Source organism: Lolium rigidum, chromosome 1 (genome assembly GCF_022539505.1).
Source record: "Lolium rigidum isolate FL_2022 chromosome 1, APGP_CSIRO_Lrig_0.1, whole genome shotgun sequence".
Classification (NCBI taxonomy): Eukaryota; Viridiplantae; Streptophyta; class Magnoliopsida; order Poales; family Poaceae; genus Lolium; species Lolium rigidum.
The window spans coordinates 156684594-156702475 of NC_061508.1; the positions used below are offsets into that span (position 1 = coordinate 156684594).

Here is a 17882-nt window from a genome sequence, read left to right on the forward strand (position 1 = left end):
AAAAAATTCACATAGGATTCAAATTTCACATAATTTCTATACAAATCTTATGAATCAAAAGAGTCTTAAGGATTAAAATTCTACAAAATTCCTGTAACATTCATTTGAATCAAACGAGCCCTCACTTTACGTGTCTTTAACGCAAATCACTAACTATACGTGTAATCCATTGCATAGATATCCAAATCTAATATTAAGCATTTTAACAACAAACATGACATCCACTGATGATGTGGCTTCCTCGTGTCACCAAGTTTTAGCCAAATCTAAAAAATGATAAATATCTTAAACGGCGATCTTAAACTTTTCAAACTTTCCGCGATTTATTAGTTTATATTATTTTGATTATTGGGATTTAATAAAAAAATGTTTGAAAAAAGAGGCTAGTTGATGACGCACGTCATCAACACAAAATCATGACCATTAAAAATGGCTAAAACTTCTTTTAGCCATGGTTCATCGACGTAGGCATGTTCCAAAATAGCACATGGATGAGAAATTTGGCTAAATTTAGAGATGTTGGCACTTGGCACGTTGCCAACGTGTTGGAGACAATAGGGTGAACTTGTCGCTTTTAGGGAAACAGGTAAACAAGATTTTCCGGTGCATGTGCCCGATCGGTGGTTTCAATTTCCAGTCGGTGACCATGGTTTTTATTGAGTGTTTTGCATAAAATTCTATCTGCAAAATAAAACCAACATGTTCAAGTTCTCTCGTTACTCGACAACTTCCATCAGGATATAACCTCATTCCCGGAATAAAGACTTCAGCATTACGGCCGCGCGTCCCAGACATTTCCCTCGCAATTTCAACTGGGGTCACTGCTACACTACGCTGGCCTTCGTATCTCTGACAAGACAGGTGAAAACAGAAATCGCAAAACTGCACTAAATACCAGAGCAAGCTCGTCGGAACAAGATGAATAATCACGATGGAGGGTTCATCTGCACGTCAGTGTATACATATATAAACCACTACAAAGCTCCAAAGTACAATAATAAAACTCTTTGAAGAAACACGCTGTGCTGTAATTCAGGCTGTTATACTACATTACACTTGAGACACCTCGCTGCCCTGTAAATCAACTGCAAAGATAACATGGGATGTTTACAGAAACGTCTTCACACGCGGCTCATGTACACTCAACATGAATAAAAGATTTGTGATTGTACACAGATACCACAGCATATCCAAAGGTTTGTACATGCTCTAAACTATGATGTGCTCTGACGGGGGCAGAAAAGCTGGAGCTCCATCGTTAGAACAGTCTCAGTCTCTAGCTACTATCAGCTCCTTTGGACTCTCTAAGCCACTCTTGCAGTTTGAGTTCTTGCTCTTCTTTGAACTTTTTGTAGCTCTCCGCCGTGTAGGATATATCAGCAGCAGACACCCTCTGATCCATAGTAGCTGCATTATTATTTTCTGACAAACGGCTTGAAATGAGGGTGTCGTCCCTTTCTCCATCTGAGGGTGTCGATGCACCATGTCGTCCGGCTTGTGATGATTCTGGAGCTGTAGATGACACTGACTTATCCGAAACGTCATCGTTCGATGCCAAGTCAGTCTGTGGCCATCTGAGAATGGATGCCTTTTGCTTTGCAGTGTTGAACATAGAAGACAAGTAGTTCTTGCTACTTCCACCATTAGTTGCGCCCAAATCGTCACATGCTTCCGAGCTTTTGTCTGATTGGAACCCCCAAATGGGGTTCTGTATTAACCTGAACACAAGAATTCTTTTCTCAAACCAAATAAAGAGGATAAGTTCCTTTAAAAACAAAAAAGAGGATGGGTTTTGTACATAGAATAATATGGTAAAGTGGGGGCTAAGGATTGCCCGAGCCGGTGCAGAAGCCACAGTTCAATATTTGGATTTTCGGTCTTATTAGAATGCACAACTAAAACAAGACTGATATAGACTTTATGCTACATATATAACATATCATGATGGACTGCTTCTACATGAAAATGAAAAGAGGGTCACTGTTCTACAAGCATATAGATGGTATGAATGCAGAAGCTTTAGCATACTATGAGGCTCCACATTGTGTCAGACAAAAAAAAGAACCATAAAATATCTCAAGTTCTCAAGATTGGTAAATACTTACCCCCTCTTTGGTTGGGTCTTCGACATTATCTTTAGAGATTTATTTATATCTTTGATCATATCATCAGCGATTGGAAGTCCAAACTCAGTCATGGACCTCACAGCACAGATAGAATCCTCTATATCTTCAGTGTGCAATGCTACCTCACGAGTCTTTTCTGCAACCTTCCCCTGATGAGCAAACCAAAAAGGATATGTTAGAATTTCACAACACAACATCATTGAACATCTCAGCTTGGTTGGTACTATGCCTAGCAAGACCAGATCAAGTCATTGAACAGCTCTGAAAACTAATGAAGTCAGCCAATGCTAAAACATATATGGTGCTAAAGGGAAAAAAGTCAGAACTTACTAAAAAATAACCAAGAGAAAGAAACGGACTCAGCAGTGATGTTAAACAAATAGCGCTTGCACTTGAGAATGATGCTTCATGAATATTCGAAGTCCTACCATGTTTTGACAGCTATATAAACAGTAGGATCTGGCTTGCTGAAATCAAGAAAACTGAATTCCAATGTTGAAGCTGGCTTTCTCCAAACCAGCCTTTCGCTAATCAAAAATTGGTATTGATTGGCTTTGGAGTGACTACCAAATTGTGGGTGGTTCGGCTCTGCAACTAAAATGGCCTATTAAAGTCTGGAATGAGTCAGCCAACTCTGTCATAGTGAAGGAACATGAGCCAGCCAACTCTGTCATGGTGAAAGAGCATGAGCCAGCCAACTCTGTCTGAAAGAGCATGTCACTCTATCATAGTATGTTAAAAGTGAACTCCAAATAATAGGAATAGAGTAGGCCCATCATATGACTTTATAGTTCCATAAATGTGTATTACTCCCTCCGTCTCAGATTAACAGGCGTGCACGTAGTTTACGAAATTGCTTTGACCATTATTTTAGTCAATAAAATATGAAATATATATCACAAAAATTATATTATTAGAAAGCTTTGTTGCATACGAATCTAACGATATATATTCTGTAGACATAAAAGTTATATTTTGTTGACCAAATTGATGGTCAAAGTTTGTCTTGAACTACGTGCGTGCCTGTTAAACCGAAACGGAGGTAGTACTTCATTCATTAATAAGCTATCAAGATCATATTCAAGGGACAAGAACCCTTCTACGCATACGACACTTTCCATCCAATCCTTGTCCAACACACCAAATCAATCCGCCTGTTGGTGGCATCAAGGTGCAGCACCCCATCGGATGTTGCATCGTACAAGGATTGAACCACGGACCGGCGTACGTGCAGTAGTTCCGAACGGACAATATCGCACTGCTCAGTCTATATAGACACAACATTCATGATTGCCTCATGCCTGAGGAAGTATGCTAATAGTGCAATACCAAACAAAAATAAATAATAATAAGACATCAAGCACCACAGTGGAGAAATCATCCCATGGTATCATTGGTAAACAGTAAGGATAGATGATAGATATACATTTGCGTGACTAACACAGCGCTAATAGATTGGTATACTGTAACCAAGTAATTGATAGTAATCAAGTTGTACATACACGAAAAGTTAATCTGACCCGACCTAATTCCCTTAATCAAGACAAGCCAAATTATTCAAATGGACGCTCACAGCGGAGCATAGATGCCAGATTGTCAAGCGAGAACTGGTACCTAATCCCAATGAGCAACATATAGCATGCTTAAAAGCAAATCATCGTTTTCAGAACTGAACAAAGAGCAAATTAAGAAGGGGAAGGGGGCGCTGGACCTTGACGTCTAGGAGGATGGGCATAGATGCGTTGGCGTGCTGCTGGACGAAGTAGAGCCCGACGGAGGGCTCGTTGGCGACGTGCTTGATCATCTCGTCTACCCCCTCCTTCACTGGTGGACCGAATCACGCGGGTCAGCGAGGTGCTTGACGGAATTCCCCACAGAAGCAGGAACGAGAACACAAAAAGAAAAAAGATCGGATGGGGTTATTATTACCGCAGAGGAAGCCGTCGGCGGGGGAGAGGTCTGATGATGACGGTGAGTACGACGCGACGGCGGAGGAGGAGGGGGAGGGGCTGTGCATGTCCGTGTCCGCCGCAGAGCGCGGCGGCCGACCATCACGGGCGGAGCCGATGCCGCCTCTCTGCTCCTCTTCTCGAAGAGGAACTCAGATTAGACTGGAGAGAAACGAGGAGGTTAGAGAGAGGAAAGAATTCGCCGGAATTCGGGCACGACGACGGCGTCGATGGCGGCAGCGACGGCGAGGAGGGGACAAACACAGAGGAGAAATAGGATGGTAGGTGGGCTGGTGTGCTATGCTGGCCGCAGGGTGGGCTTCTTAAAAACGAATTTAAATTCCACAGGATATTTGAAAGATTTGAATTATTAGGCCGTTCTGGTTCACAGGAGTTTCATATGAATTCTCGAGCATTCTGTTCCACAAAAAAAAAAAACATGTGCAGTTTGTTTGTTTTGTAGAACTGGAAACCAGGGGAAATTTTCATATGGTCTGGTTCACATGCAATTCTTAAGATAAAATTCCGTTGAGTCCAGTCTAAGGGGTATTTTCCTAGTATTTGAATAACTATGGGCATGGCATACATCCATACACAAAATCTAGAGTTTTAATTCTTATTGATACATTTTTCTTATTCATGCGTTTTTGAAATCCTAAGAACCAAAAAGGATCTTAGATTTTTTGCGTGTAGGACCTCTGATACTATGATTCCTCCTTTGGATAAAATTGTCGGTATGATCATGCATTCATGCTACAATTGTAACACAAGATTTAATTCTTTGCCATGTTCATAAAATCAGACAAGGAAACCAATGTGTTCCTTTACATGTTGCCAACCCAAAAATTATACTGTAATCAAGTTCAGCTTCCTTGATGTATTTGATGCACCTTTTACCAGCGTCAAAGTCAAACTGCATTTGCACTTCACACGATTCTACCAGGGAGAGAATGCAACACAACATCTCAATTTCTGGATTAAAAGGCAATCCAGTTTATATGTATAGAATAATGTACTGTTGACCAGTATGCATAATTTTTACATCAGGGCCCAGCATCATGATAATCGACAACAACTACCTGAGGCCGATCATCATCCTAAGAACTAGCTGAATTTTACACAACACTGAAATGGCATATCAACTCCCACCAGTGAAGGCCCTTTTGACGGGAGACAAAAGCTATACGATCTCCTCTCGAAAAGGATTCAAGGAAATCTGCAAAAGGGAAACATGTTAACTTCGTCGAAACATGCGGAGCATTTTGTTAACAGATTCTGTAGCCATGATAGAATGCATCAAGATGTTGAATGGGAGTCAGATAACAGCTACAAAACTAACCAGTTCCCCGGTGGGTACACCATGAGATGCATGTTTGCCTAAATTTTCTCTCAAGTAGATCATAATAATGTTGTCAAGATAGAGGAGTGGTACAGCATGCTCAGCTAACACAGGAATATACCAACATAAGAAAAGGAAAATGGGCTTGAGAGTTCATCAAACAAGTCACAACATATCAATATGCCATCTAGCTGTGATTGTTTCTCACAGTTACTTGACAGATCTCATTTTTGTTTATCTTCTTATTAAAAACAAGCATATTATAACTATGGGATGAAGCCTGCTACCCGCATGGGTAGCTACACACCCATGCATTATACCAGTATGCAAGCCATATTAACTTGTTTTAGCTCGGTTTCCTAGTAGAACGTGGAATTCTAGTGTACAAAAGTGGTTTCCAAATTTTGATTTGAAGATTTTTTTGTCAAAGTCAACCCAGTATTCAAAAAGTCAACGCAAAATACGTTTGTGAGTTGACTTTGATCAAAAAATATTCATATCAAAATTCGGAAACCACTTTTGTACACTAGAATTCCACGTTCTACTAGGAAACCGAGCTAAAACAAGTTAATATGGCTTGCATATTGGTATAATGCATGGGTGTGTAGCTACCCATGCGGGTAGCGAATGCACTCTCTTATAACTATTTTGCCATCTGTGAAGGTAAATTTCTAACAGATGCAGTTTACTGGAAAGTACCTAATTGTGCGGTTTAGAGGACAGTAGCTAATTACCATGTTGAGTCCGCTGCACTTACCAATTAGTGTTGCCATCGGCGCCTTCTTTGTGGAAGCTTCCGTTGGTGTTCTCTGAGCTAGGCGACTGCTCCATTGAGTTGCTCGGGTTTTGTAGAAGTTGGGAAAAACTCCGCCACAATCTTGCAGGCAGAATGGGAGCAGTTTCCTGCTGCTCCTCAGATGGCACTTCATACGTACCAGCTGAACCCGGACTTAACTCAGAGAACCTTACAGCTCCAAGAAGTCTCTCAGGAAGCTCTGATTCAGCTTGACTCTCAATAAGAAATGCTAAATCTACAGTCAATGTCGCCACGTAACCAAACGCCAGATGGACAATTGCATTTGCAACTATAGAAGATCCAATATCCACATCCACTTCAAAGAAATTTGATCCTTGAACATACTTGCAGGAAAGCGCTCTGCCCAGTATGCAGATGGCTTGTTCACCCACAGCTTTTCGAACAATCCAAGGCCCCTTAACTATATTTGCTATCAGTTTAAGTCTGGATTTCCGGAAAGCGTCATCACCTTTCAGAAATTGATCCATTAGAGAGCCCTCAGGTGCAGGTTCCAGTGATACAAAGTAAAATATCGCGCTGTAGTTCTCCTTGCTGGGCAGTTGCAGGTTGAAAGCCCAGACAAAAGGCTGATTACCATGTGAAACCTCCTCGTCAATGGCTTTCCTCACACGATGGTTCTTATTTTTCAGGACCTCGCAGATTTTTGCTGGGCCTTTGATCCAATCAACTCCCAGAGGCTTCAGAAGATACTGCCCACCAGGTATCTTTGCCTTAGTGGTAACATACTCTGGGCCTCTGACCATAAATGTGTCACCGGGAGGAGTAGCCCAGCCATTAGGACAGTTTTCAGGCGGTAGACAAGGAACTGCTCCTCCTGACTGGACATTCTGTATCCATTGGTGCTCAGCCTCACCATTAGAAAATGCCATCTACAAGAAAATTTAATTCTAGTTAGTTCTCGAAGGATAGAGGTATGAAAGAGCCCTTCATCTATAAGCGCCAATTAGGGAAATGTTGATGTTTCTTTAGTAGCTCTGCTAAAAGGGAAAACAACCGATGGTTTAACTCCCCAAAATGTTGTAAGCAGCTATCACCTAAGCTCAATATTAATACTTGTGGATAATCATTCACTCACATATCATCAAATTCGTCGCAAACAGGATCTATTCTATAAGAGTCAAATGAAGCAAGGAGTAAAAAAATTATCAAAGACAATTTTATCAAACAGGATGTATTTTATAACATTTTTTTTACCAAACGGCATCTATGACTCCTGCAATGATGCCAGATGCACTTGGAGAAGTGATCGACACCACAGTCACAGATTGCGTATTTTAGCATCAACAACACGTAAAGAATATCTAGTTGTGTTTGAAATTCTAAGAGAAAAGGTACACGGTAGCAATTGCAGATGACACAGAAATATCTCACAATTCTTGCATTCTGGTAGAAAGTTCACTGGGTTACACTACACCAGCCCTGGTAGCATTATAATGATTTGCTCCTTCGATACGATGCAGTCCAAGCCAGAAATATTGCTACAAGAGATAATCTGCTCAGATCTAAAGCTTGCATCAAATAGGTTGTAATAATAGCTAAACCTATAACTAGCTAAAAGTATATCCTCTTCTCAATTAACACCTCCATTACTGCAACTGACCAGAGTGCAAACCCTACAAGCTATGGTTTTCCACTTGCACCAAAGAGGCTCACCGTCACTGGTGCCACAACTGAATCAGGTTAACATCTACCATAGATAAACAGGTAAAAGCATTCTACTTCTTCAGGAAGATTTCTTTTTTAGATAAGGGGAGAGATTTTTCTTCGGAAGTTGCACAAGCAAGCTCTCCCCAAGACTCTGCCTGTGCTGAACAGCTAAAGAATCGAAGCCCAGCTCAACTGCCCCATCAGCAAAGGAACGAGTTCACGCTCCAAACAAAACCTGAAAACAACAGGACTAGCCCTTCTTGAGTCGAATCAGCGTACTGAATTCGATGGGTTCATCTCCGCCCACGCACAAACATCACGCCTCCCCACCAAATTCCTCGGATTGCCTTCGAATCGTAGGTGCTAAAGCCGACACAAGCTACGGACTAAGCAAGGGATTGGAGGGACAGTAAGCTCACCGACAGGTTCTTGCGGCGGGATGTATCGACGGATCAACCTGGCGGGCGAGGATCGAGGATTTGCTTGCGGCGATTTGCGTGGGGACTGGGGAAGTGGGGAGAGTGGGACGGGCGGATGAATCTTGCGTGGGGTTTTGTTGGCTTGTCGTCTAGGGAAGAGAAGCTGGAAAAGGCACCGACGATGTGACCACTCATCAAAGATACCTCATGATTTATTTGGCTTCGGCATATATAATTAACTGGAAATTAGAAGAAACAAACAAATTCTGATTGATTCTCTAAAAGAGTTCTTAATAAACGCGTCAGTGGAGTACTGCCCAGTCTGGGCACTCTCCGAGTTTTCGGAAAGAAATATATACGCGTCATTTCGGATTTTCAATCAGGGATGCTACCTTTTTTTTTTTGAATTTAATCAGGGATGCTACCTTTGTTTCAGCTAAACTTCTGAAAAGACCAAATTCAACAATACGGCCAGACATTAGGAGTTAAGCTTAATGTTGGAACCTTTCAGTGGGCCCCCTTAGAAAATTCTGATATGACCCATTCGTTCATGGAGTGTATTGAGACTAAAGTTTTATCCCAGTTTAGAGCATCTCCACTCGTCTTATATTTACCTCTTTTTATGTGAGCTTTGTCCAAGCACTAACACATTCATTGCATATGTATGTTGTGATATTATTTGTTACGCAATAAGCAAATAATGAAAACGATAAAGGAATACACGCAGGGAACACAAGATTTTAACGTGGAAAACCCTTTCCAACACAGAAGAGAAAAAAACCACGGGCGCCAGCCAGCAAAACTTCACTATATCGGGGAACAAACACCGTGGGATATCTTATAATCTGATAAATCCTAGCCGGCGGCTTACAAGAGGTATATATAAACGGTGGCATCGATCCGTATCGCGGGGCCTCGCTTCGCTCGTCAGAAGTTAGCATCCCTTTAGAATGAATTTGGATCACAATACAACAAACTCCACCTTGAGACAAATTTCATCTTGTAGCATGAACTTCAACAATCTCCAGAACAAACAAAGAAAACACTTGCTGGCGCCAACAGCCAGTTGGGCTAAACAGTTATACCAACCAAGCTCGAGCAAAGCTCAAACTTGGAAACAGGAACATGCTTTGTCATCATATCAGCAGGATTATCATGAGTACTTATCTTGCATACCTTCAGTTTACCTTGTGCAACAACGTCGCAAACATAATGGTACTTGATATCAATGTGATTTGTCCGATCATGGAACATTTGATCTTTACTAAGGTATATGGCACTTTGACTATCAGAAAACAACTTAATGCAAGAATCATCTCCAGAAATATCAGCATACAAACCTTTTAACCAAACAGACTCTTTGCAAGCTTCAGCAATTGCCATATATTCTGCTTCAGTCGTAGATTGGGCAACAACAGGTTGTAACGTTGCCTTCCAACTCACGGCACGTCCACCAACAGTGAATACATAACTTGCGAGGGACCTTCTCTTATCCAAATCGGTAGCATAATCTGAATCCACATAGCCTGTGAGTCCCTCACCAGTCTTGTCAAACTTCAAGCAAGCTTTGGATGTGCCACAAAGGTACCTGAAAATCCACTGAACAACTTTCTAATGTTCTTTACCAAGATCAGCCATGTATCGACTGACCAAACTCATAGCATATGATAAATCAGGGTGAGAACAAACCATGGCATACATCAAGGAACCAACAGCACTAGAATATGGAACTCGTGACATGTACTCAATATCTTCATCAGTACTAGGACATTGCAATGTGATACGTCTCAAACGTATCTATAATTTCTTATGTTCCATGCTAGTTATATGACAATACTCACATGTTTTATATACACTTTACATCATTTTGATGTATTTTCCGGCACTAACCTATTAACAAGATGCCGAAGCGCCAGTTCCTGTTTTCTGCTCTTTTTGGTTTCAGACATCCTACACAGGAAATATTCTCGGAATTGGACGAACCAAAAGCCCACGGTCTTATTTTCCACGGAGCCTTCCAGAAGTCCGAAGAGGAGACGAAGAGGGGTGGACGAGGCGGCCACACCCTAGGGGGGCGCGGCCCCACCTCTGGGCGCGCCGCCCTATGGGGTGGGCCCCTCGAGCGCCTCCTGACTCTGCCCCTTCGCCTATCTAATCTCTCCGTCGCGAAAACCCTAGTACCGAGAGCCACGATACGAGAAAAGTTACTGTGACGCCGCCGCCGCCAATCCCATCTCGGGGGATTCAGGAGATCGCCGCCGGCACCTCGCCGGAGAGGGAATCATCACCGGAGGACTCTACATCATCATGCCCGCCTCCGGATTGATGCGTGAGTAGTTCATCCTTGGACTATGGGTCCATAGCAGTAGCTAGATGGTTGTCTTCTCCTATTGTGCTATCATGTTTAGATCTTGTGAGCTGCCTATCATGATCAAGATCATCTATTTGTAATGCTACATGTTGTGTTTGTTGGGATCCGATGAATATGAAATACTATGTCAAGTTGATTATTGATCTATCATATATGTGTTGTTTATGATCTTGCATGCTCTCCGTTGCTAGTAGAGGCTCTGGCCAAGTTGATACTTGTGACTCCAAGAGGGAGTATTTATGCTCGATAGTGGGTTCATGCCTCCATTGAATCCGGGACAATGACGAGAAAGTTCTAAGGTTGTGGATGTGCTTGTTGCCACTAGGGATAAAACATCAATGCTTTGTCTAAGGATATTTGTGTTGATTACATTACGCACAGTACTTAATGCAATTGTATGTTGTTTGCAACTTAATACTGGAAGGGGTGCGGATGCTAACCCGAAGGTGGACTTTTTAGGCATAGATGCATGCTGGATAGCAGTCTATGTTATTTGTCGTAATGCCCTAAGTAAATCTCATATTAGTCATCATGATATGTATGTGCATTGTTATGCCCTCTCTATTTGTCAATTGCCCAACTGTAATTTGTTCACCCAACATGCTATTTATCTTATTGGAGAGACACCACTAGTGAACTGTGGACCCCGGTCCATTCTTTACATCTGAAATACAATCTACTGCAATCATTGTTCTCTGCTGTTCTTTCCAAACAAACATCGTTCTCCACACCATACGTTTAATCCTTTGTTTACAGCAAGCCGGTGAGATTGACAACCTCACTGTTAAGTTGGAGCAAAGTATTTTTGATTGTGTTGTGCAGGTTCCACGTTGGCGCCGGATTCCCTGGTGTTGCGCCGCACTACACCTCCACCAACAACCTTCACGTGGCCTTCATCTCCTACTGGTTCGATAACCTCGGTTTCTTTCTGAGGGAAAACTTGATGTTGTGCGCATCACACCTTCCTCTTGGGGTTCCCAACGGACGTGTGCATCACGCGCCATCAAGACTGTTTTCTGGCGCCGTTGCCGGGGAGATCAAGACACACTGCAAGGGGAGTCTCTCACATCCAATCTCTTTACTTTGTTTATTGTCTTGCTTTACTTTATTTTATTTTCTGTTTTGTTTGCTTTCTTTATATCAAAAACACAAAAAAATTAGTTACTTGCATTTACATTATTTAATTCAGTTTACCTTTGTTTATTTCATCATGCTTCGTCCTAAGTTCACTTTGAAAGATATACCGGTAGGGCGTGGGTCTATCATTGGAAGAGATAATATATAAGAATTTTTCACTCATGTTAGTACGGTTAAAGATTTTGAAGATAGATCCTTGGTAGAACTTGCTCCCACTTATGAAATTGCTACTGCCTCTTTAGTGCACATGTTGGAAGCTAGATTTGTTAATCTTAATCCTATAATGCAACATATGTTTCTTACACTCTCTGATATGGAAGAATGAGAGAAGAAAGATTTTGTTTTAGAAACCCTTCTTAAAGAATTTGGTGATGTAGCTAGAGAGGCTAGAAAAGTCTTTATTCAACATAAGATGCTTGGCTTTTATACCAATTTTGCAAATATCCTTGAAAATATGGAAAAAGATAGGCTAAAGTACACTAATAAAACCAATTGTGAGGGGGAGACTAAAGTACCAATACCTTATAAGCTCATAGGAATGCATGAGGCAGTAGAAAAGAATTTTGATTTGATTGTTCCTGAAAATTTATTTGAGGAGGATAGTAAGCCTAAAAGTAATGAAAGAGGAGCCTCTGAAACTTACATACATAAGATACAAGAGAAAACCCCCAACTCTGATAATGATGATGTTACTTGATTTACACTTTCTGCGCCTAGCTGAAAGGCGTTAAAGAAAAGCGCTTACGGGAGACGACCCATTATTTTATTTCTGCAATTTTTGTTTTATATTTGTGTCTTGGAAGTTATTATTACTGTAGCAACCTCTCCTTCTCTTTACTTTATTGCATTGTTGTGCCAAGTAAAGTCTTTGATAGTAAGGTTGATACTAGATTTGGAATTCTGCGCAGAAACAGATTTCTAGCTGTCACGAATTTGAGTAGATCTCTTTGTAGGAAACTCTAAAAAATCTGCGAAAATTCATGAGTGATCCTCAGATATGTACGCAACTTTCATTAAATTTGAGCTTCTTCATCTGAGCATGTTAAGTGCCTCTAAAAAATTCGTATTTACGGACTGTTCTGTTTTGACAGATTCTGCCTTTTATTTTACATTGCCTCCTTTACTGTGTTGAGTGGATTTCTTTCCTCCATTAACTTTAAGTAGCCTTGGGTAATGTCCAGAAGTGTTGGAAATGATTGTGTCCTCTCTGAACATGTGAATTTTTGATTATGCACTAACTCTCTAATGAATTTGTTTTGAGTTTGGTGTGGAGGAAGTTTTCAAGGATCAAGAGAGGAGGATGATATAATATGATCAAGAAGAGTGAAAAGTCTAAGCTTGGGGATGCCCCCGTGGTTCATCCCTGCATATTTCAAGAAGACTCAAGCATGTAAGCTTGGGGATGCCCAAGGCATCCCCTTCTTCATCGACAACTTATCAGGTCACCTCTAGTGAAACTATATTTTTATTCCGTCACATCTTATGTGCTTTACTTGGAGCGTCTGTATGCTTTTATTTTTGTTTTTGTTTGAATAATTTGGATCCTAGCATTCCTTGTGTGGGAGAAAGACACGCTCCGCCTTTTCATATTGAACACTGATGTTCTTAGCTATACTTTTAATGTTCATGGTGAAGGTTGAAAACCGCTTCGTTCATTGCTATTTGGTTGGAAACAGAAAATGCTTCATGTGGTAATTGGTATATGGTCTTGAATAATTTGATACTTGGCAATTGTTTTGAGTTCTCAAGTAGATCATGTTTAAGCTCTTGCATCATGTAGTTTGAACCTATTAATGAAGAACTACCATAGAGCTTGTTGAAATTTGGTTTGCATGAGTGGTCTCTCTGAAGTCTAGATATATTCTGGTAAAAGTGTTTGAACAATAAGGAGATAGTGCAGAGTCTTATAATGCTTGCAATATGTTCTTATGTAAGTTTTGTTGTACCGGTTCATACTTGTGTTTGCTTGAAACAACATTGCTATCCCAAGCCATGTACTGAGAGGGAATGCTTCTCGTGCATCCAAAACCTTGAGCCAAAACTTATGCCATTTGTGTCCACCATAACTACCTACTATGTGGTATTTCTCTGCCTTTCCAAAGTAAATTGCTTGCATGCTACCTTTAAAAATTTCATTCCTTGTCTTTACAAATACATAGCTCATGGGAAAGTAGCTTAAAAACTATTGTGGTATTGAATATGTCGCTTATGTATCTTATTTCTTATAAGTTGCTTGTTGAGCGGTAACCATGTTTCTGGGGACGCCATCAACTGTTACACCTTTGTTGAATATCATGTGAGTTGCTATGCATGTTCGTATTGTCTGAAGTAAGGGTGATTTGTCATGATTAAATGGTTTGAGTATGCATATTGTTAGAGAAGAACATTGGGCCGCCAACCAAAGCCATGTATCATGGTGGAAGTTTCAGCTTGGACATTAATCCTCAATATCTTATGAGAATATTATCTGTTGTTGAATGCTTAAGCATTAAAGAGGAGTCCATTATCTGTTTTCTATGTTGTCCCGGTATGGATGTCCTCAAGTTGAGATTTATCAAAAACGAGAAATCAAATGCGATCTATCTCCTTGGACCTTTGTACAGGTGACATAGAGGTACCCCTTTGTGACACTTGGTTGAAACATATGTAATGCAATGATAATCCATGGAAATCCGAGCTAATTAGGACAAGGTGCGGGCACTATTGGTATTCGATGCATGAGGCTTGCAACTTATAGGATGTTTTATGCATAACACATATGAATTATTACTACCGTTGACAAAATTGTTTCCATGTTTTCAAAATAAAAAGCTCTAGCACATGAGTAATCCCTGCTTCCCTCTGCGAAGGGCCTTTCTTTTACTTTATGTTGAGTCGGTTTACCTACTTCTTTCCATCTTAGAAGCAAACACTTGTGTCAACTGTGTGCATTGATTCTTACATACTTGCTTACTTGCATTCATCATATTACTTTGTGTTGACAATTATCCATGAGATATACATGTTGAAGTTGAAAGCAACTGCTGAAACTTATATCTTCCTTTGTGTTGCTTCAAAACCTTCTATTAAGAATCTATTGCTTTATGAGTTAACTCTTATGCAAAACTTATTGATGCTTGTCTTGAAGGTACTATTCATGAAAAGTCTTTGCTATATGATTCAGTTGTTTAGTCATTATCTTTACCATTGCTTTGAATCACTTCATTCATCTCATATGCTTTATGATGTCTACGCACACTCCTTTTCCTGTAGACAGTGTTGGGCCTCCAAGAGCAGAGGTTTGTAGAACAACAACAAGTTTTCCCTTAAGTGGATCACCCAAGGTTTATCGAACTCAGGGATGAAGAGGTCAAAGATATCCCTCTCAAGCAACCCTGCAATCACGATACAAGAAGTCTCTTGTGTCCCCAACACACCTAATACACTTGTCGGATGTATAGGTGCACTAGTTCGGCGAAGAGATAGTAAAATACAAGTGGTATGAATGAATATGAGCAGTAGTAACGGCGCCGAGAAAATAGCTTGCTGGCGTGCGCTTGATGGTAGTAATATTGCAGGAAGTAAAGATGCGATAAAACAAGTAAACAAACGATGATTGCAGTATTTGGAAACAAGGCCTAGGGATCATACTTTCACTAGTGGACACTCTCAACATTGATCACATAATAAAACCACTCTACACTCTCTTGTTGGATGATGAACACAAGAGATGGAGATGGAGATGCCTTCCGGGGGCACTTCCCCGTCCCGGCGGCGTGCCGGAACAGAGACTTTTGTCCCCCAGATCTTGGCTTCGCGATGGCGGCGGCTCTGGAAGGTTTCTCGTACCGTGGCTTATTCGTATCGAAGATTTAGGTCAGGAGGCTTCTTATAGGCGAAGAGGCGGAGTCAGAGGGGGTCTGGGGCCACCAGACAGTAGGGGGTGCGCCTGGCTCCTTGGCCGCGCCGCCCACACGTGTGGGGCCACCAGGGCTCCCCTCTGGTGCCTCTCGGGTGTTCTGGAAGCTTCGTGGAATTATAAGATGCTGGGCGTTGATTTCGTCCAATTCCGAGAATATTTTCTTACTAGGATTTCTGAAACCAAAAACAGCAGAAAACAGGAACTGGCACTTCGGCATCTCGTCAGTAGGTTAGTTCCGGAAAATGCATAAAATCATCATAAAGTGTGAACAAAACATGTAGGTATTGTCATAAAACAAGCATGGAACATAAGAAATTATCGATACGTTTGAGACGTATCAGAGAGCATGCAAGAACATAAACAACATATATGATAGATTGATAATCAACTTGACATAGTATTCAATATTCATCGGATCCCAACAAACACAACATGTAGCATTACAAATAGATGATCTTGATCATGATAGGCAGCTCACAAGATCGAACATGATAGCACAATGAGGAGAAGACAACCATCTAGCTACTGCTATGGACCCATAGTCCAGGGGTGGACTACTCACACATCGATCCGGAGGCGATCATGGCGATGAAGAGACCTCCGGGAGATGATTCCCCTCTCGGCAGGGTGCCGGAGGTGATCTCCTGAATCCCCGAGATGGGATTGGCGGCGGCGGCGTCTCCGGAAGGTTTTCCGTATCGTGGCTCCCGGCATCGGGGTATTCGCGACGAAGGCTTTAAGTAGGCGGAAGGGCAGGTCAGGAGGCGTCACGGGGGCCCCACACGCTAGGGCCGCGCGGGCCCCCTCTAGGCCGCGCCGCCCTAGTGTGGCGGCGCCCCGTGGCCCCACTTCGTATATCCTCCGGTCTTCTGGAAGCTTCGTGGAAAAATAAGCCCCTGGGCGTTGATTTCGCCCAATTCCGAGAATATTTCCTTACTAGGATTTCTGAAACCAAAAACAGCAGAAAACAGGAACTGGCACTTTGGCATCTCGTCAGTAGGTTAGTTCCGGAAAATGCATAAAATCATCATAAAGTGTGAACAAAACATGTAGGTATTGTCATAAAACAAGCATGGAACATAAGAAATTATCGATACGTTTGAGACGTATCAGAGAGCATGCAAGAACATAAACAACATATATGATAGATTGATAATCAACTTGACATAGTATTCAATATTCATCGGATCCCAACAAACACAACATGTAGCATTACAAATAGATGATCTTGATCAAGATAGGCAGCTCACAAGATCGAACATGATAGCACAATGAGGAGAAGACAACCATCTAGCTACTGCTATGGACCCATAGTCCAGGGGTGGACTACTCACACATCGATCCGGAGGCGATCATGGCGATGAAGAGACCTCCGGGAGATGATTCCCCTCTCCGGCAGGGTGCCGGAGGTGATCTCCTGAATCCCCCGAGATGGGATTGGCGGCGGCGGCGTCTCTGGAAGGTTTTCCGTATCGTGGCTCTTGGTATTGGGGTATTCGCGACGAAGGCTTTAAGTAGGCGGAAGGGCAGGTCAGGAGGCGTCACGGGGGCCACACACGCTAGGGCCGCGCGGGCCCCCTCTAGGCCGCGCCGCCCTAGTGTGGCGGCGCCCCGTGGCCCCACTTCGTATATCTTCTGGAAGCTTCGTGGAAAAATAAGCCCCTGGGCGTTGATTTCGTCCAATTCCGAGAATATTTCCTTACTAGGATTTCGAAACCAAAAACGACAGAAAACAGACAGCGGCTCTTCGGCATCTCGTCAATAGGTTAGTGCCGGAAAATGCATAATAATGACATATAATGTGTATAAAACATGTGAGTATCATCATAAAAGTAGCATGGAACATAAGAAATTATAGATACGTTTGGGACGTATCACTAGATTACAAAGCTCATCATATGGATCTCAATCATGTAAAGCAGCTCATGAGATTATTGTATTGAAGTACATAGGAGAGAGATTAACCACATAGCTACCGGTACAGCCCTTAGCCTCGATGGAGAACTACTCCCTCCTCATGGGAGACGGCGAGCGGTGATGGAGATGGCGGTGGTGTCGATGGAGATGCCTTCCGGGGCACTTCCCCGTCCCGGCGGCGTGCCGAACGGAGACTCATGTCCCCCGGATCTTGGCTTCACGATGGCGGCGGCTCTGGAAGGTTTCTCGTACCGTGGCT

The 17882-nt window shown here is 42.1% G+C and overlaps 2 protein-coding genes across 2 annotated transcripts; both read right to left on the reverse strand.

Annotated features, from left to right (window-relative positions):
- Window positions 1–905: 905 nt before the first annotated feature.
- On the reverse strand, window positions 906–4214 carry LOC124683597. The gene is made up of 4 exons (XM_047218088.1): window positions 4056–4214; window positions 3838–3950; window positions 2106–2275; window positions 906–1718 (listed from the first exon to the last, which is right to left on the reverse strand). Exons 1-4 carry the CDS (start codon window positions 4141–4143, stop codon window positions 1277–1279), a joined length of 813 nt encoding a protein of 270 aa, XP_047074044.1. The 5' UTR covers window positions 4144–4214; the 3' UTR covers window positions 906–1276.
- Window positions 4215–5012: 798 nt separating this feature from the next.
- Window positions 5013–8389, reverse strand: LOC124683587 (protein ENHANCED DISEASE RESISTANCE 2-like). The gene is made up of 3 exons (XM_047218077.1): window positions 8298–8389; window positions 6172–7100; window positions 5013–5291 (listed from the first exon to the last, which is right to left on the reverse strand). Coding segments are annotated over exons 2-3 (930 nt in total). The 5' UTR covers window positions 8298–8389; the 3' UTR covers window positions 5013–5290.
- Between the last annotated feature and the right edge of the window lie 9493 nt (window positions 8390–17882).